General features: G+C 35.1%; 1 protein-coding gene across 3 annotated transcripts in view; it reads right to left on the bottom strand.

Moving 5' to 3' along the window:
* LOC122491501 (leucyl and cystinyl aminopeptidase) overlaps positions 1 to 18,194 on the bottom strand; it is a 99,693-nt gene that overhangs the window by 34,921 nt on the left and 46,578 nt on the right. For all 3 annotated transcript variants that reach the window (XR_006299369.1, XM_043594308.1, XM_043594319.1), the window contains exons 5-9: positions 9,659 to 9,779; positions 8,840 to 8,994; positions 6,727 to 6,840; positions 5,194 to 5,328; positions 378 to 509 (exon numbers count right to left, since the gene is read on the bottom strand). Coding sequence is in view for 2 of the 3 variants with exons in the window: in XM_043594308.1 (XP_043450243.1) it covers positions 378 to 509; positions 5,194 to 5,328; positions 6,727 to 6,840; positions 8,840 to 8,994; positions 9,659 to 9,779 (657 nt within the window). In the remaining variant the exon portion in view is untranslated. The remainder of the gene's footprint in view (positions 1 to 377; positions 510 to 5,193; positions 5,329 to 6,726; positions 6,841 to 8,839; positions 8,995 to 9,658; positions 9,780 to 18,194) is intronic.

The following is an 18,194-nucleotide window of genomic DNA, read 5'->3' as shown; positions in this document are numbered from 1 at the left end:
AAACGAGAGGAGGATTTATAGGGCAGAGTGTAGGAAAAACATCATGAATGGGAGGAAAATGCAAAAGCCTGAGAAAAGGAAAATAGATTTTTGAAAAAAATCAAATAATGAATATAGTAATATATATTAATTCAGAAAAGACAACTTTCCTACTAAATAGGAATGGAGACTAAGGTATAGAACAAAAATGGTTATACAAGGCTACACACAATAATTTCAAGACTAGTATATCCGTTTCTTGACCTTTAATTCTGTGTTCCATCCGCCTCTGTCTTAAATATCCTTGGTACTATAGCTTATTTATATACTTGATAAGAATGTAAGTAGAAGAACTCTTCTCTTTCTTAAGAACTAAATAAAATATCCGGGTCACTTACCTCATTAAAACTATCCCACAGATCATCACTTTTAATGGATGCATAGCTATGACTATGCAGGTAAAAGACAACAGCATTTTGGAATACATCCTCACTAAGATAAGTTTTCAGCATCAACAAGAGAGAAGCTCCCTGTTTAATTAAAAAAAAATAGTGAGAAGGGGGTGGAAAATAATGGACTACAATCGGTTTATAGAATTGACAATCTAAAATTCAAAATACAATCATGCTAAGTATAAACTTGCACTATAGAACCTAGTTATAATACACTGTTATTTAGTGTCATATAATCTGATGTAAACTATGTTCAAATTGTCTTTAAAAATTATTTTAAAGGATTTGACAAAAGAATAATGGAACAGATTCCCATGTGCACTAATTCTACTATGAGCCATTTTTATGTGGTTTATCAGTTACTGTTTCAGTGTTATGTTAAAAAGCTAAGTGTTTGTGAATATATCTTTAATAGAAAAACATGCCAAATTTTCTGTTGAATCCCTATCCCTGTCCCCAATGCTTAAAGTACCAGTCGAAGGGAATTAAAAGCAAAAATGAATTACTGGGACCTTATGAAGATAAAAAGCTTCTGCACAGCAAAGGAAACAACCAACAAAACTAAAAGGCAACCAACGGAATGGGAAAAGATATTTGCAAATGACATATCGGACAAAGGGCTAGTATCCAAAATCTATAAAGAGCTCACCAAACTCCACACCCGAAAAACAAACAACCCAGTGAAGAAATGGGCAGAAAACATGAATAGACACTTCTCTAAAGAAGACATCCGGATGGCCAACAGGCACATGAAAAGATGCTCAACGTCGCTCCTTATCAGGGAAATACAAATCAAAACCACACTCAGGTATCACCTCACGCCAGTCAGAGTGGCCAAAATGAACAAATCAGGAGACTATAGATGCTGGCGAGGATGTGGAGAAACGGGAACCCTCTTGCACTGTTGGTGGGAATGCAAATTGGTGCAGCCACTCTGGAAAACAGTGTGGAGGTTCCTCAGAAAATTAAAAATAGACCTACCCTATGACCCAGCAATAGCACTGCTAGGAATTTACCCAAGGGATACAGGAGTACTGATGCATAGGGGCACTTGTACCCCAATGTTTATAGCAGCACTCTCAACAATAGCCAAATTATGGAAAGAGCCTAAATGTCCATCAACTGATGAATGGATAAAGAAATTGTGGTTTATATACACAATGGAGTACTACAGGGCAATGAGAAAGAACGAAATATGGCCTTTTGTAGCAACGTGGATGGAACTGGAGAGTGTGATGCTAAGTGAAATAAGCCATACAGAGAAAGACAGATACCATATGTTTTCACTCTTACGTGATCCTGAGAAACTTAACAGGAACCCATGGGGGAGGGGAAGGAAAAAAAAAAAAGAGGTTAGAGTGGGAGAGAGCCAAAGCATAAGAGACTTAAAAACTGAGAACAAAATGAGGGTTGATGGGGGGTGGGAGGGAGGGGAGGGTGGGTGATGGGTATTGAGGAGGGCACCTTTTGGGATGAGCACTGGGTGTTGTATGGAAACCAATTTGACAATAAACTTCATATATTGAAAAAAAAAAAGTACCAGTTGAATTCATGGGTTCACTGCAGGAGACAATAAACAAGCAGAACTCTCAAAAGCCTCTCTACTTGGGAGTGCATCAATTTCCAATTTTAATATATCATGTTGCTAAAATAACCAAGATCTCTCTTCTTCCTGCAGAGTTACTTCAAATATGTTTGGAACTAATGAATGTATAGGGCAATAAGCATACACTAATAATTCAGAATCCAGCATACAACTATTAAGGCCACGCTATATAGTCATTGAAGTGCATGCCATCATTTCCAAAAACACCTTTGTGAAGCCTTTCCTGATTTAAGATAGAAATATTTCTCCATCTTCAAGGGCAATTTGTATCACTTCCTTCATCTGCTACAGATATATATTTAATATATATTTAGATAGATATATCTTTATTTCCTCTTCTAGACTGTATGATAATTGAGGGCAACACTGCAAAGCTCAATTTCAGTGACTAAAACAACACCTCGTACACAAAAGGAATTCAAATAGTCTTTGAATTTCACTTCTGGTAAAAATGTAGCAATATTAGGTCAAGATTATCAGATACACATAACTGAATTTAATAGCTATTACTCTCTTATTTCTGTACCATGCTTCATGGTGTTACTTGTTCTATAAATTTAAGTACTCATTCTTGTTCCCAACAGATCCCTTTCACCCCTGCATGACTAACTTTCCCTACTATTACATTCCCATTAACAAAATTATGCAACATTCATTCCTCCTTTAAAACAAATAAAAGATGTCCTTCCTTTTTTTAACTCCATGTTTCTTCTAGTTATCACCCTATTTCTTATTTCCCTCTGTAGTGAACTCCTCAAAGAGCTGTCTGTAGTTGCCATCTCCATTTTCTCTAAGGCAATCTTCCAACCATCACTCTGCTAGAAGTGTTTTTTTTTTTAATTTTTTAATGTTTTATTTTATTTTTGAGACAGAGAGAGACAGAGCATGAACGGGGGAGGGTCAGAGAGAGAGGGAGACACAGAATCTGAAACAGGCTCCAGGCTCTGAGCTGTCAGCACAGAGCCCGATGCAGGGCTGGAACTCACGGACCGCGAGATCATGACCTGAGCCGAAGTCGGCCGCTTAACCAACTGAGCCACCCAGGTGCCCCCAGAAGTGGTTTTATCAAGGTCACTGATGAACTTCATGCTGTCTTGAAACCAACATCAATTCCCAGGCTCATCTTAACCTGCTAGTGGCATTTGAATGACTGATCACTCACTCATCCTTTGAAGTCTTTCTGCATTGAGCTTTGGGGGGCACTCTTCATCCTCCCCCTATTCACTGGCCATCACTCTCACTCTCTCCCTGGATCCTCATCTTGCATGGAACCACCTCATTTTGGTGGCCCCTGGCATTTACTTTTCAGAACTTTTTTTTTTTTTCTTTTCTTTCTAAGTTTACTTCCTAGTTGATCTCCTCAAGGGACAATCTACATAAGAATTAGGCTTGGAGATTAAAAAAACCCAAATAGAATATATCTGTCAAACACATTTCCCTAGTGACACTTACTTGTTCTTGTACATAACATTGGTAAAATATCCTACTTTTCTCAATTATGTGGGGCATTTGCCAGATTTCCAATCATGAAATAAGTAGTTACCATATTGACAGGGGTTAGGTATGCTGTGGAGACCACATGATAAGACAATGAATTTGGGGTTTAGGGGATGGTGGTCAGAGGATGACAGAGCTCTGTAAGAACAAATCTCAAATCGACAGTTCTGTATAAGAACAGAACCACAAGTTTTAAAATTTTATCGACGGATCCCATATAGGCTTTAAAAATCATGGCAGTATCTCCAACTGGAATATATTTAATATAGCTAATTAAACTCCTTATTTCTTATTTGTTAACAGTACTACCATTTTCCATGTCAGTCAGGTGTGAACCTGGAAAACATGTCTCCCTTTCTTTACCTGTCTTACTCTATCACTAAATCCTTCAAGAACTTCCCTCCATCCCATGTTTTTTTTACACTCATCATTTTTCTTCCATTTTCACTACCACTCCTAATTTCATCCTTTACCATGTCATGCTTGGACTTTAGCAGCAATTTCCTGACTTTAGTTCTCTCTCCACTTAAATCTATAAGCTGGAACAAATTAGTTTTCATAAATAGTAACTTTAATCAAGTAATTCCTCTGAAAAATATTCTAAAGCTTCCCAATGCTTACAGAAAAAGTCCAGATTCCTGATGGCGTTTAGAACCTTCTACAACTGCCCCAAGCTCCTTTTCTATCTTTCCCCTACTCTATTTATGGCTTCCGCCACAATCAAGCATTTATTCCCTAAACAAAAATTTCCTGCCCATCAGTATTCCTGAACTGTCTCTTTGTAGACCTTATTGTCCCATTCCTGCCATACTCAACACTTACCATTCCTCTTTATCCATATCTTTTTATTATTTAATTCCCTTCCATTTCCATTTTCCTACAAAAAAGTTCTCTTCATAAACCTAGGTAAAAAAAAGTCTGTACCATTCATTCAGCACATATCATCTCTTAGTGCTTCACAAGTACCTACCACCTAAACTTTGAGTTTCTTGAAGATATGGTTTGTATCTCAGGTGTTTTGTGTGTTTTCTCTGTCCAGTGGAGGAATTCATTTATTAATCAATTAATTTGGCAGCCAGAGTAAGGAGGTAAGTAAGTCCTAACATTCACACCTCCCACCACAACTGTGAGAGGCATTGTTCTGTTCTCTGACCTATGGCAATCCTAATCAGGTTTCCAGTTTTCTGTTTTTGCTTCACTCCCAAACCTGCAGTCTGTGCTTCTGATCCTGCAATCTAGTTCTCAATTCTTAAATACTCTTTTTGTTTTTGAGTTTTGGCAACTGTGACTTTGAACATCTTTCAATCCTCAATAACACAGCTAAGGGCTTGCTTAGGACCTTCCCTGGACATATTCTACCTGTAGATCCAGAGACTGAACCAACTTTAAAAGATATGTTGCTATATTATCTGATTACCCACTGTACCAGTCAGAAGAACTTAAATCAGAGAAAGAAAGACCCAGAAAAAGTTAAAACCAAGATTTAAATAGAAGCAAACATCTTACAGTTTAAACGTATACCTGAAAATAATCTTAAAGTAATCTCTAATCTTTAAAATAATCTAGTTTTAATGCTTAAAATAATTTAAATCATGAAGCTTGCTCACATATGAAATTAATTTGAAACCCACTCCAGGTAGTTGATGTGTAGAGCGGTACCTTAAAATAGGAAAGAGAATCAAACATTTCTTCGATCTGTTCTGAAGACTGAACAGATGATGATGATATTGGATGAGATGAATTCAAGGAATCTTTCTTCATGGTTTTAAATCGAGCATCTAAGAAATCTTCATACTAGCAAAAACATCAAACAAATTATGAAACCATCAACATTATCAAAGGCAAAGGAAAATATAGTAATTATTTATATGAATTAGATTAATTACCTGTTTAAGGTCATTATTAAAAAATACCCATCTTTACTAAACTTCAGAAAATAGGCTTTTGAAAGTGTAAGAATAGAGAGACTTTCATTCATATTCCTTAAATTTAAAAATAAAATGATAACGTCCTGACCATATGAAAAACATTATTATTTCCTAACCCACAGCATAAGGATTAATTAAGAATCTACTATTAAAGCGACCAAATGTGCCAAATCCAGGTATTCAAAGTAAATATTCTAAGATGGTTAGTGTGTACTTTTAAAATAACATTTACAATTAAAAAGCAAAAATAAAAACTGGTCCTTAAGCTCATTTCTCATATGTAGTCCAGGTTTCTATTAAGATAATATACATTTCCCTTCACTGAGGTTCATTTGAAGTAAAATATAATACTTAAATAGAATTCTTTGATAGCTCAGCAGATGAGCTCCCCCAGAATATACATTAGAAGGTTTTAAACATTCTGGGCACCACCCAGTGGTGAAACTGTGTATCTGGTTGCTTAATTAAGTCACATACATAGATTTAGAATACTTTGCTTAGTATTCTGGCTAAAAATAAGTTCCTTCTACTTACCTGAAGTTTTTGAACTGGACTTACACAAAAATTTCAAATTGAAAGCTCTTAAGAGTATCCCTGTTTTGAAGCAGTCTTGGATTGTATATTCAGGAAGTTTAATAGAACGTCACAGAATTTTAAGGGTGAATGGGATCTTTATACTTTCCCACCTATTGCTTGGATTATTTGGCAATACCTGTCATACCATTCCCTTTCCCCAGGAAATCTAGGAACACAGTAACAACAATATTACACTCCCTATGACAGAACAATGTCCCAAGTCATTGAAAAGGGCACACAGGGCAAATTACTTGTCTGTATGAACCTATGTTATCACTGTTACAAGAATGATCACAGTGGTAACAGGGAGAGAGTATTGCTACAAAATGTCTTATTTTTTTTCTCTCTTTATACAAAGGATAAAAAGTTTTGTTTTGCTAAAAAGGCTTTTCAACTTAATTTAAACTCCTTCAAGAAGAGCCACATCTATTGGAAATAAAATGTAGTAAAGCGGTTTTAAATGTTCATCTTAACAAAGTGTGAAATAATTGCACATAATTTCAGCTTTCAATGAAATATATCAATAAGTAAAAGCTTAATTTTCACTGTCAAATCTCAAGAGGTATAAACTATCAGTAACAAGTGTCAATTTTATTGTATCTTTCTAGGAACATTTTTAGCACTCCAAATGACTATAAAATACGGGGCAAATATGATTTATAGCATGTCTAATAAACGGTATACTTACACTAGAAAGCTCTTTGAATATTTTTTCCAAGGAGAAATACTCCATGAAAGTAGCAAACCCTTCATTTAGCCATAGATCATTCCACCACTCCATTGTTACTAGATTACCAAACCACTGTGGGGAAAACAAAACAAAAAATCCTACTAACCAACACAATATTTATACTGTCAAGAATTTTCTAATAATTAAATTGTCAGCTTCATCCCCTTTAGCCAGATTATAATTACTTAAAAATGCAGTTATTAGGTAAAACAAACTATATTCAAATTAAAGACTTACAAAAAATTTGTATAAATTAACTCTAAAATGAAAATGAAAAGTTTAACATTTTACCTTGTTGAATGGGAAAACAAGCAAAAACCACAGTTAGTTAGCATATTTATCAAATTAACATACAAACCCTGTTTACTAGGTAAACAAAAACAGTTTTTCGCTACTTCATTAAAAGTGGTATTTCCTAGATAATGAAATTCTTCTACCTACTACTATCAAGTTAGTAAGATTATTTCTATTCTATATCTTCAGCCATCCATTACAACTTAAAAATAAATTTCTGAGAGATTTTCCTACAGAGAGCCTATATTTCATGTTTCTCCTCAGTTACCCAAGTTGAGGACAGTATTTACATGATTGAAAAGAGAATTCAAACAATATTCTTTAAGAAAGCTGGCATGCATATAAATAAATGAAATAAGAAATATCATTAAATGTCTTCATCTATAAAATAATAATAAGAAGGAAAACAATGAAAGGAGACTCTTCAAAAAAAAATGTATCTCAAAAATCTCTGCAATGGAGAGTGGTAGGTTATAGGGTGTGCGATTTAGTGACATCTGGGGCTCATCTCAAATCAGCAGCAAAATAATAAGGTTACTGGGTATGGAAACAAAACACTTTTGAGAATTACAATAACATGTTTTTCAAAGATATTATTTTAAAACCTGCTTCCGAGGAATATATGTCTTAAAGAAGAAGTAACTGAGAAGTGGTGATGGGGAGGCCTCAGAAATAACAGACCTAGAGAAGATCCCCTAAAGGATAACTTGTCTACATGCCTAAAATCATAATTATCACTAAGTATGTGCTTCATATGCAAGCCCATTACGAAGTCTTCACAAAAGCTCTAGAATCTCACACATATAGGAGTTTGAGACAGGGACCAAACTGACCAGAGTGCATGCTACTCTTCTTCCACGTTGTCCCTCAATCATGATGCCCCCAAACTACACCCAACACTGCTATGCACCTCATCAAGGGACAAAAGAAAGACAAGGTGTTGAGAAAGAAAGAGGGGGGTTCACGTACCCATATAATTTTCTTTCTTCTTCTCCTTGTCATACAAAGAGTACCCTCCCTCTCTCAAATTAACAAAGAACCCATTTTGAGCAAGAGAAGAAAATATAAATCTAGTCTTGACAACTACAGTCCAAGAGATGTCAGAAGAGAATGCAATTTAGGGGACGGGTTTCTCTGCCACAAAGTTATACTGAGGGGCTGGCAATTGTCAGAGGTGAAACAGCTGTGTATTATTGGGGGCAAAAAAGGAGAAACACCTTGAGGAGACAGTGGTTCTTCAAGGGCCAGTGCTGCCAATTATTAGCTCTGTGACTTTGGGTAAGTCATTTACTTACATTCTCAATTTCCACATCTATAAAATGGGATCATCACCTACCTCACAGCTGTTATTAAAAGTAAATGACATATGGATGTGAAAATGCTTTATAAACTGTAAAATCCTATACAAACATTAGATAGCAATTTCTTTTAAGTATGTATGCATGTATGTATTTACGTATTTGAGTAATCTCTGCACACCATGTGGAGCTCGAACTCATGACCCTGAGATCAAGAATTGCGTACTCCTCCAAATGAGCCAGCCAGGCACCCCTAGATAGCATTTTCATTTGATGATCATGTTTGTGTTAAAAAAAACAAAGAACAAAAACAAACAAAAACAAACAAAAAAACCCACCATTTTATTATGAAAGGCAATACTACAATAAAAGGCCGAATTTCTATTAGCTTATTCCAATTTCTTATCCTAAAATTGTTACTTATTTTCTTATTCTAAAATACTATAAGTATTAAATATAATAGTCATGGCTATTAATACCTGATGGGAGAGCTCATGAGCAATGATTTTAGTAACCAGTTTTCTATCCGCCACTGAAGAAGTATTATTGTCATACAGAAGTGTCTCTTCACGGAAAGTGAGCAAACCCCAATTTTCCATTGCTCCTGCTTCAAAGTCAGGAATAGCCACCAAATCTGAACATGTGAAGAAAGAAGTGATCAAATTTCGCTCATCTAAGGCACTCCCCCCAAAAAATATTTTACCCATTGGTTTATCACTGTGAATCAAAAGACAGGGAGTTCATTTTATACTCTTGGCAAATCGAACCTTACTCTAGTCTTGTATGTTCCCCACCTATCGGTCAGTTGAGAAAGACCTGACCAATTCCTGTGGAGTCACCATTGCTCTGTCCCTTCACAAAGAAAGAGATATATAATTCTTTCACAATGAATCAACTTCCTAGAGCAAGAAAGACAAAGTACAGGCCCAACGTTCTTCTATCCAGGACCAGCTCTTGCTTTCCTCAGCATCTATTACTCAGTTTTCCTCCCGTGAAACAGAATTTCTTAGGAAGTTAGAGTCTGACTGCAGACAAAGCCCTAAGCAAATTGCCGCTTACACAGAACCTGTATAAGCCCTTGGAACAGCTCCATAAACTTCTAAATGTTTTAAGCTCCACATTCAGCTACTTTTAGGGAATGTAAATAATCTTAACAAATGTAAACAATTTTTAAAGCTTTAGGTGTTTATTAGTTTTCTCTTTAAATAATTTTAGAAAAAGTGCTTTCTACAAAACATTTGCCAAATGAATCTAGGTTATAATGCTAATGAAAACCAGAGGCACTGTTTGATTCTTACCCAATTTCTTAAGTGGGTATTGAATTTCAAAGTAGTTTTGATAGAATTCAAGAAGCTTCACAGTTGTTTCCAAGGCATGGTGAACTTGACCAATCTTTTCTGGTACAGCATATATAGAAACCTAAAAGAAAACATACATAAATGTATATATATCATATAACATAAAGACAGGTAGAACTAAAATGGTATGATATTCAGATAAATACCATGACACATATATGAGAATTGCAAAGAGCTTTATGAGATTTTACAGGACAGGAACTCTTGCTTCTAATTCTTTTCTCCCCTGGAGAATTTAGCTAGTTACTTCCACACATAGAACAATGTTCAAAAACTTACTGGTTTTGTTTTTTATTTGTTTAGGTTAACAGAACATTCTCAACAGAACAGTCTCAAACTATTAATTTTATACTTATCTTCTCCATTACCTCAAGTTGTCCTTCCTTACCTATGAGCCATCAGACCAAATTATTTGAAGGACAAAACAAATTCTCATCTTTCTAGAACCTATTACAGAACCTGGCATCAAACAGACACCCATACAAAGGAGTCACATAAAGGAGTTAGTTCTAAAGTAAACACACAAGGCAGAAATTGCGCATTTGTTGAAATTATCCTGGAAAAACCCATTACAGACCAATGCATTCTCTTTTAGTAAGTATGACACAGCCAGATTTTCTTCCAACCTTGGGACTGCTTCCTTTTTTCCAGTTGTTGGCTTGTTTTCATGGATCATGTTGTATAAAAAAAATAATCATAGCCACAGAATCATTCAGTGAGTTGTACACAGTAACTAAAACCAACTTAGGGATAATAGATTCATATTCACATTGCCCATTCATTCCAGGATACATGCTCACTAAAGGGGAAGGCAGAGACAATCCCCAACATTATTTAAATTTTTATTCTTGCTTTCCTTTTCTGACTAAATGCATGTTAAACACATAAGCTGCAACTAACTGTAAACATCTTGTTCAGTAAGTATCAAAAGGCAAAATTTAAGCAATTATGTTAAAAGCAATGGGTTTTAAAAAGCAATATATATTGTTTTTCAATTGATTGAAAAAATCTCCATACTCACCTGGGAATATGATATATGGACAAGACATAGCAGAAAATAAAAATTTCAAAAAAAAATCTGAAAAGGTGGGAAATGGAGACTTACTGAACAATTCATCACTTGGACAAAAATGCACTGATGAACTCTAACTCCAAATTAAATTTACTTCTTTCATTAAAGGACTGAAAAACTGTCAATAATTTCTAAAAGGTGAACTAGTTATCAATCATAATTGTCTTAATGTAGGGCTTTAGTCTATAGAACATAGTATTAATCACAAAAACATGGAGGTAACATGGCATAAAAATTAAATGTAACACAAAAAATTTTTAGGTAAACAAAAAACAAAATTAAGGGTAAAGGCTCTGTAGTTAGAGTGCTGGGTTCAAATCTCTGCTAGTTGTGTGACCTTGAGCAGGTTGGTTAACCTCAATTTCCTTATCTGTAAAAAGGTGATAAAAGTAGCTCCTTACCCTCCCTGGGTTCCTGTGAAAATTAAATGAGCTAAATAATATAAAGAACTTAGACTAGTGCATGGCATGATATAAATGTTCAGTACATGCTAATTACTATCAGTCCTGGGGTGCCTGGGTATCTCAGTTGATCAAGCGTCTGCCTCTTGATTTCAGCTCAGGTCATAATCTCACAGATCATGAGTTCGAGCCCCACATTGGGCTCTGTACTGACAGTGCAGAGCCTGCTTGGGACTCTCTCTCTTTCCCTCTCTCTCTGCATTTCTCCTGCACATGCTCTCTCTCTCTCAAGAATAAATAAATTAAAAATATATATATATATATATATATATACACACACAGTCCCAAAAGAAATAGGGCAAAATATGTGTGAGTAGAGGAGCATTTGTGGCAATAGTTACTAGAAGATAAAGCATCTAGGACTGGAGTTAGTAAATTAAAACTATGTTGCTTTCTAAGTAATTATGAAGAAATTTAATTCTCCCATATCATGAGGCCACCATACCACCTGCATCCCTTGGCCTGCCAAAGGAACTACCAGCTTCTCTTGGTGAGGTGGGTACTTCCTGCATCTTTCCCCCTCTGAAGTCAATGTTACGGGGCGGCGGGGGTGGGGGGAAGCCTGACATATTCTTTTTATACTCTCTACCACTGTAAGTAACTATACCAAGATCACTAGGAATTTGAGACAAATCCTTATTATCTCTGCCATTCTTTCCAAACATATGTATTTTTATGTTATAGTTAATTCAAACACCTAGGAGATGCTATCCCAATGGAAACACCACCCATAAACCCCCAGATTCCCTCCTTCAACATCTTTCTGCCATATATACCATTTGGCCACTCCCAAATGTGTGTGAAAGCACCTTCCCTTAGAGGAAAAGTAAAGGAAGAGCAAAAGTTCACATGAAAATGGAACCTGACCTACGGATTCCATTTCTGGAATACAATGACTAGGAAAAAAGTCATTATATTTGCTCTTTCCTTCTACTTCTTCTTCTTCCCCCCACCCCTCAAAAGAAGACATACTACGAGTTCTCACTAGAGATAAATAATCAGGTCATTATAATTATTGTCCAGCTTGTTTTAAGAGCAACAGAAGCATTAACAAACAGAGAAAACAACCTAGTTCAACAAAAAGTCAAGCGTATTGACCAGTATTCTGGGCTTGATAAGAGAACTCTAAACACTGTTAAATAGAAGTCAACTGGCACTCAGACTGTAACACTTACAAGTTAAAACTTTTCTTGCAAGATTTCTTGCTAAGACCTTGGGGAGATTTCTAAAAGACACAACTGTAAAGATTCTTGACCAAATATCAAAGAAAAGGGTTAAGACTGAAGATTTATTAAGTTTAACTTAATCTATTTCTTAATTTAGTAAAAAGAAAAACCTAGATAAAAGAAGAAAATAGAATAAAACCTCACCCCCAAAAAAGGACAACATGGCCTGCAAGATTTATAAATACAGAAAATACTAGAATTTTGATATTAAGCTTCCTGAAAAACATGAGCTTTCCTAAACAGAAAGCTTCACACACAAAAGTATAAATTCCTAAAAGAAAACAAAATGAAATAAAACAAAACAAAAACACACACCAAAAAACCCACACACACATACCAGTCTCAAGTTTATTCAGAATAAATAATGAGATGGGACTTTAGGAGAATAATGTAAATTACGTACAACGTCCTTGCCTGGTGAAGAGATACTTGAGGTAGATGTTGTTCGTGGTAACTCATAACTAGGTCATGTTCCTGACTGAATATGAATAAATCAAAATTGTAACTTCACTTGGATAATACCATTGAAGGTTCTGTTTGAATGTTAGATAGGCATGGTATCCACATCCATCTAACCACCACTACACTCTGATTCTACAGATTAGACCTGTCTGTGGTGAAAAACAACATCAGGCAATGGCAAAAACAAAACAAAAACCTCAAGATAAACAAAGCAGAGTCTTTTAAAACCAGCCTAGAAATTTTTAGGTAATTCTGGCATTACTGAACACAGAGGGTAAGGAACACTGAAGAATAGACATAAATGATAAAAACAAATGTTCCCCTTTTTTGAAAAAACTTCAACAACATAGTAGTCTTTATCACTAAAAAGGGCTTGTTTAATAATCTACAGTCAACTGTGACATTTTTAGTTGTTTGGTGAGACGGACATTAGTAAAGCCCTACTGCCTTATTCCTGAATCTTGTGAAACAGGCCTTGTGAATCTTATGAAATGTCAAATACTACAAAACAGCATCCATCCTAAAGATTACAACATTTTAGTGTGACACAAATCTTGTGTTAGATTTCAAGCCTAAATTTCTGGTCACCATGTATACAGAAGTTATTTATGTCATTTGGTGTGAGCAACAGCATATTGCAGTGGACAGTACAATCCTGACTATCACTTACTACGTAATCTTGGGCCAATTACTTAACCTCTCTGACACACTATTTCTTCATCAACAATATGGGATTAACGCATATATTAATGCATAGCTCCATGCATGTTAGATTCTTCCCTCATCCTAATAAAAAGAGAGAAAATTAATAAAATGATTGTTTATTTGTATAACATTAATTTTTCCAAAATGCATTTTGAAATACGTGGGTGTTGGGTAGCATTAAAAGTTGTATTTTAGGGGTGCCTGGGTAGCTCAGTCGGTTAAGCATCCGACTTCAGCTCAGGTCATGATCTCATGGTTTGTGAGTCCGAGCCCCGAGTTGGGCTCTGTGCTGACAGCTCGGAGCCTGGAGCCTGCTTCAGATTCTGTGTCTCCCTCTCTCTCTGCCCCTCCCCCACTCTGTGCTCTGCCTCTGTCTATCAAAAATAAATAAAATGTAAAAAAATATTTTTTTTAACTTATATTTTATATTTACAGACATGAAAGAAAGTTCACAATATGTTTGCAAATGGATAAAAAAGAGTGTAATTTGTGTGTGTGTGTGTGTGTGTGTGTGTGTGTGTGTGTGTGTGTATTACTATCTACCAGGTACTAAATGCTTTACAAAAAGTTTACAATTGAATCCTTGAGAGGGCAGGCTAATATACGCGAGACAGTACTAGATTTGTAGAAGGTAAGGTTTAGACAGGATTACAGAGTAATCTGCCCAAGAGTACATTCTAGTAAGCTGTAGAAGTGGGACTCCAGAGTCCATGTTTAACCATGCTGCTTCCTAATACATGTAAATTAAAAGAAAAAGAAAAAAAACAGCCACCCCAAATTCCTCTCTCTCAATCTCAGTCTCAATCAATCTCTTTCCCTCTCTCTCCCTTTTCCCCATCCTCCTCTCTCTATGTGAGAATAAGTTATAAACCTGAGCATTTAAGCAGTGAATAATTCAGCTTGGCTATACAGAAGAATCCATACTGGAGCAATTAGAAATACAGATGGATTTATAAGGGCATCCCGAATATCACACTGATGAACTTGAATGTAATCCTATAGGCAGGAAGAAGGAGGGAGAGCGGGAGGGACACAGGGGAAAGAAAAAGCCAAGACTGCATACATTTTGGGATACAATAAAAAGTGCTGGGGGTTTTATATCAAAGAGTGTGATAACTACAACAGAGATGTAATTCAAGTGCTATGAAAGATCACAGAAGGAATGATTAATCCCAGCTGGGGAAAGAATGAGCTGCTTCAAGGAGAGGATGGTAGTCAGCTGGGTCTTGAAGCAAATCTGACTCTCCTAGATTGAGCCTTTTAGATTTATCCAGGCTGCAACATGTGAATCAATGGCTAAATCTGTGGTGCAACACTTGAAGAAAATTAATTGAATTTTATCAGATTTAAACCACTCTCAATATCCTTTTCAATGGACTCTGAAAAATTTTTTGGTTTAGACCTGAAAAAAACCTCTTTCAAGCCAAAGATAAGTAAATTATTTGAGCACTTAGTCACTATGTAGACTACACTTACCCTTGGACATTTAAACCTCATCAATAGTTGTCCATTCTTTACTGTTGAGCATAATGGCATATAGTATTTTTGTTGGTGAAAAGCCAGATAATCCTTATCTCTGCCTTTGCCTCTAAGCATTATGGAGGAGACATGATAATCTTTTGTAACAAAATGAGTATATCCTTTTTAATTAGCAAAATCTATACTGTGATCAAAATAAAGCTCTTCAGTCTAGAAAGGTAAACCAAATCCTACTGAACCTGTTCAATGGACATAAAATATTCCCTGGGGTGATCAAAATAAGGAAGAATAAATACATAATTATATTTCTATCATGGAAGAATAATCCTTTTTAGCTTCTTGAAAAAGACTCTTTTCTCCTTCTATATTGTTTGCTATATGAAAGTATTTGCTAACTAGGTCTTTACTGTGAAACCCAAGCATAAAATCTAAACAAATAATCACTTATATACATGGACTAATGACAAAGAAAAGCAGAGGAGCATAATTAGAATAAATTTTTATGAATTACAGATACACAAGACCCTTAAACAATCTTAATAAGATGAAGAAAACTCAATCTAGACTTGCTTTTTAAAAAGGAAGACTAAATTAATTCTAAAACATGAAATTTTTCTTCTAACTATATTTTTACACTATCTCTTTAGTATTCATAATGTTTCAGATTTAGTGTGGCCCAATAAAATTTTCTGAATTGATGAGAATATTCAGTATCTGTAAAATCCAATATGGTAACCACTAGCTGTAAGAACACCAAAAATGGTTACTGGGACTGAGAAAGTGAATTTAAATTTGAATTAAATTTTTTGCAGCTTTAATAATATAATTAATATAACTGTGAAAGTTTAGGGTGTGCAATGTGTTGCTTTGATACATTTATATATTGTGAAATGATTACCACAGTAATATTAGTTAACACATCTATCATCTCACATAATTACCATTTCTTTTTTGTAGTGAGAACTTCCAAGATCCACTCTCTTAGCAGCTTTCAAACATATAATACAGTATTATTAACTACAATCACCATGCTATCCACCAGATTCCCAAACTTCTCTTAAAATTCCAAGTTTACACCCTTTGACCAACATTTCCCTATTTTCCCCAACCCTCAGATCCTGGCAACCACCATTCTAGTGTCTAAGAGTTCAGCTTTCTTAGATTCCTCATCTAAGTGAGAGAATATATATAGTCTTTGTCTTTCTCTGACTTAGTCATTTCACATAATGCCCTCATGGTCCATCCATGTTGTTGCAAGTGTCAGGATTTCCTTTTTTCTCATGGCTGAATAATAATCCACAGTAATTTATACCACACCTTCTTTATCCATTCATCTTCAGACAGACACTTAAGCTGTTTCCATATTTTGACTATTATGAATAATCCTACAACTGACATGGGAGTCAGATATCTCTTTGAGATGTGGATTACATTTCCTTCAGCTATATATCTATAAGTGGGATTGCTGGATCATACGGTAGTTCTATTTTTATTTTTTTGAGGAAACTTCATACTGTTTTCCACAGTGGCTTTATCACTTTATATCCCACCAAGAGTGCACAAGGTTCCCTTTTCTCCACATCTTCACCAACACTTGTTAACTCTAGTCTTTTTAATGACAGTCATTCTAACAGGTGTGGGATATCTCATTGAGGTTTTGATTTTTATTTCCCTTATGATTGGTGATGTTGAGTACCTTTTCACGTACTTGTATAGCCACTTGCATGTCTTCTTTGGGGAAATGTCTGTTCAGTTCCTCTATTTTTAAATCAGACTGCTTATATATCTTTTCGCTAATGAGTCATATGAGTTCCTTATATATATTGTGGATATTAATCCCTTAATAGATATATGATTTGCAAATACTTGCTCCCATTCTTTAGGTTGCCTTTGCATTTTTTGATTTTTTTCTGTGCAGAAGCTCTTTAGTTTGATGTAGTCCCAGTAACTAATTTTTGCATTTGTTGCTTGTACTTTTGGTGTCATATACAAGAAATCATTACCAAGACCAATGTCAAGGAGCTCCTTTCCTATCTTTTCTTCTTGGAGCCTTACAGTTTCAGACCTTACATTAAAGTGTTTAAAATGTTTAGTTAATTTTTGTGAGTGGTGTAAGATAAGCGTCCAATTTATTCTTATACATATGATTATCCAATTTTCCCAGCACCATTATAATGAAGATAATCCTTTCTCCACCACATATTCCTGGCTCCTTTGTCAAATATTAGTTGCCTATTCATGCATTTTTTTCCTCTGGGCTCATAATTCTGTTCCATCGTCTATGTGCCTATTTTTATTCTAGCATCATACTCTCTTAATTAGTATACATACTGTTTTGATTAGTATAGCTTTGTAGTACAGTTTGAAATTAGAAATGTCATATCTCTAGCTTTGTTGTTTCTCAAGATTGCTCTGGTTATGCAATGTCTTCTGTAGTTCCACACAAATTTTAGTATTTTTTTTTCTATTTCGGTGAAAAATACCATTGAAATTTTTATAGGAATTGCACTGAATCTACAAATGGCTTTTAGTATGGACATTTTAATAATATTAATATTTCTGATCCATGAACATCAGATACCTTTCCATTTATGTGTGTCTTCTTCAATTTTGTTCATCAAAATCTTACAGTTTTTACTATATGGATCTTTCACCTCCTTGGTTAAATTTATTCCTAAGCATTTTATTGTTTTTGATGCTATTGAGAATGGGATAACTTTATTTCTTTTTCAGATATTTCATTGTTAGTGTATAGTAATGCAACTGGCTTCTATATGCTGATTTTGTATCCTGCAACTTTACTAAATTCACTGATTAGTTTTAAAAGTTTTTTGGTGGAGTCTTTAGGATTTTGTCTACATAAGATCATATCATTTGCAAACAATTTCACTTCTTCCATTCTGATTTGGATGCCTTCTATTTCTTTTTACTTGCCTAAGTGCACAAGCTAAGATTTCAAGTACTATTTTAATTAAGAGTGGTGAAAGTAGGCCCCTTTTCTTGTTCCTGATCTTAAGAGAAAGGCTTTCAATCTTTCACTGTTGAGTATGATGTTAACTGTGGACTTGTCA

The sequence above is a fragment of the Prionailurus bengalensis genome, chromosome A1 (genome assembly GCF_016509475.1).
Source record: "Prionailurus bengalensis isolate Pbe53 chromosome A1, Fcat_Pben_1.1_paternal_pri, whole genome shotgun sequence".
Taxonomy (NCBI): Eukaryota; Metazoa; Chordata; class Mammalia; order Carnivora; family Felidae; genus Prionailurus; species Prionailurus bengalensis.
The sequence above is the reverse complement of the archived record's forward strand: the minus strand, read 5'-3'. Positions and strand labels throughout refer to the sequence as shown.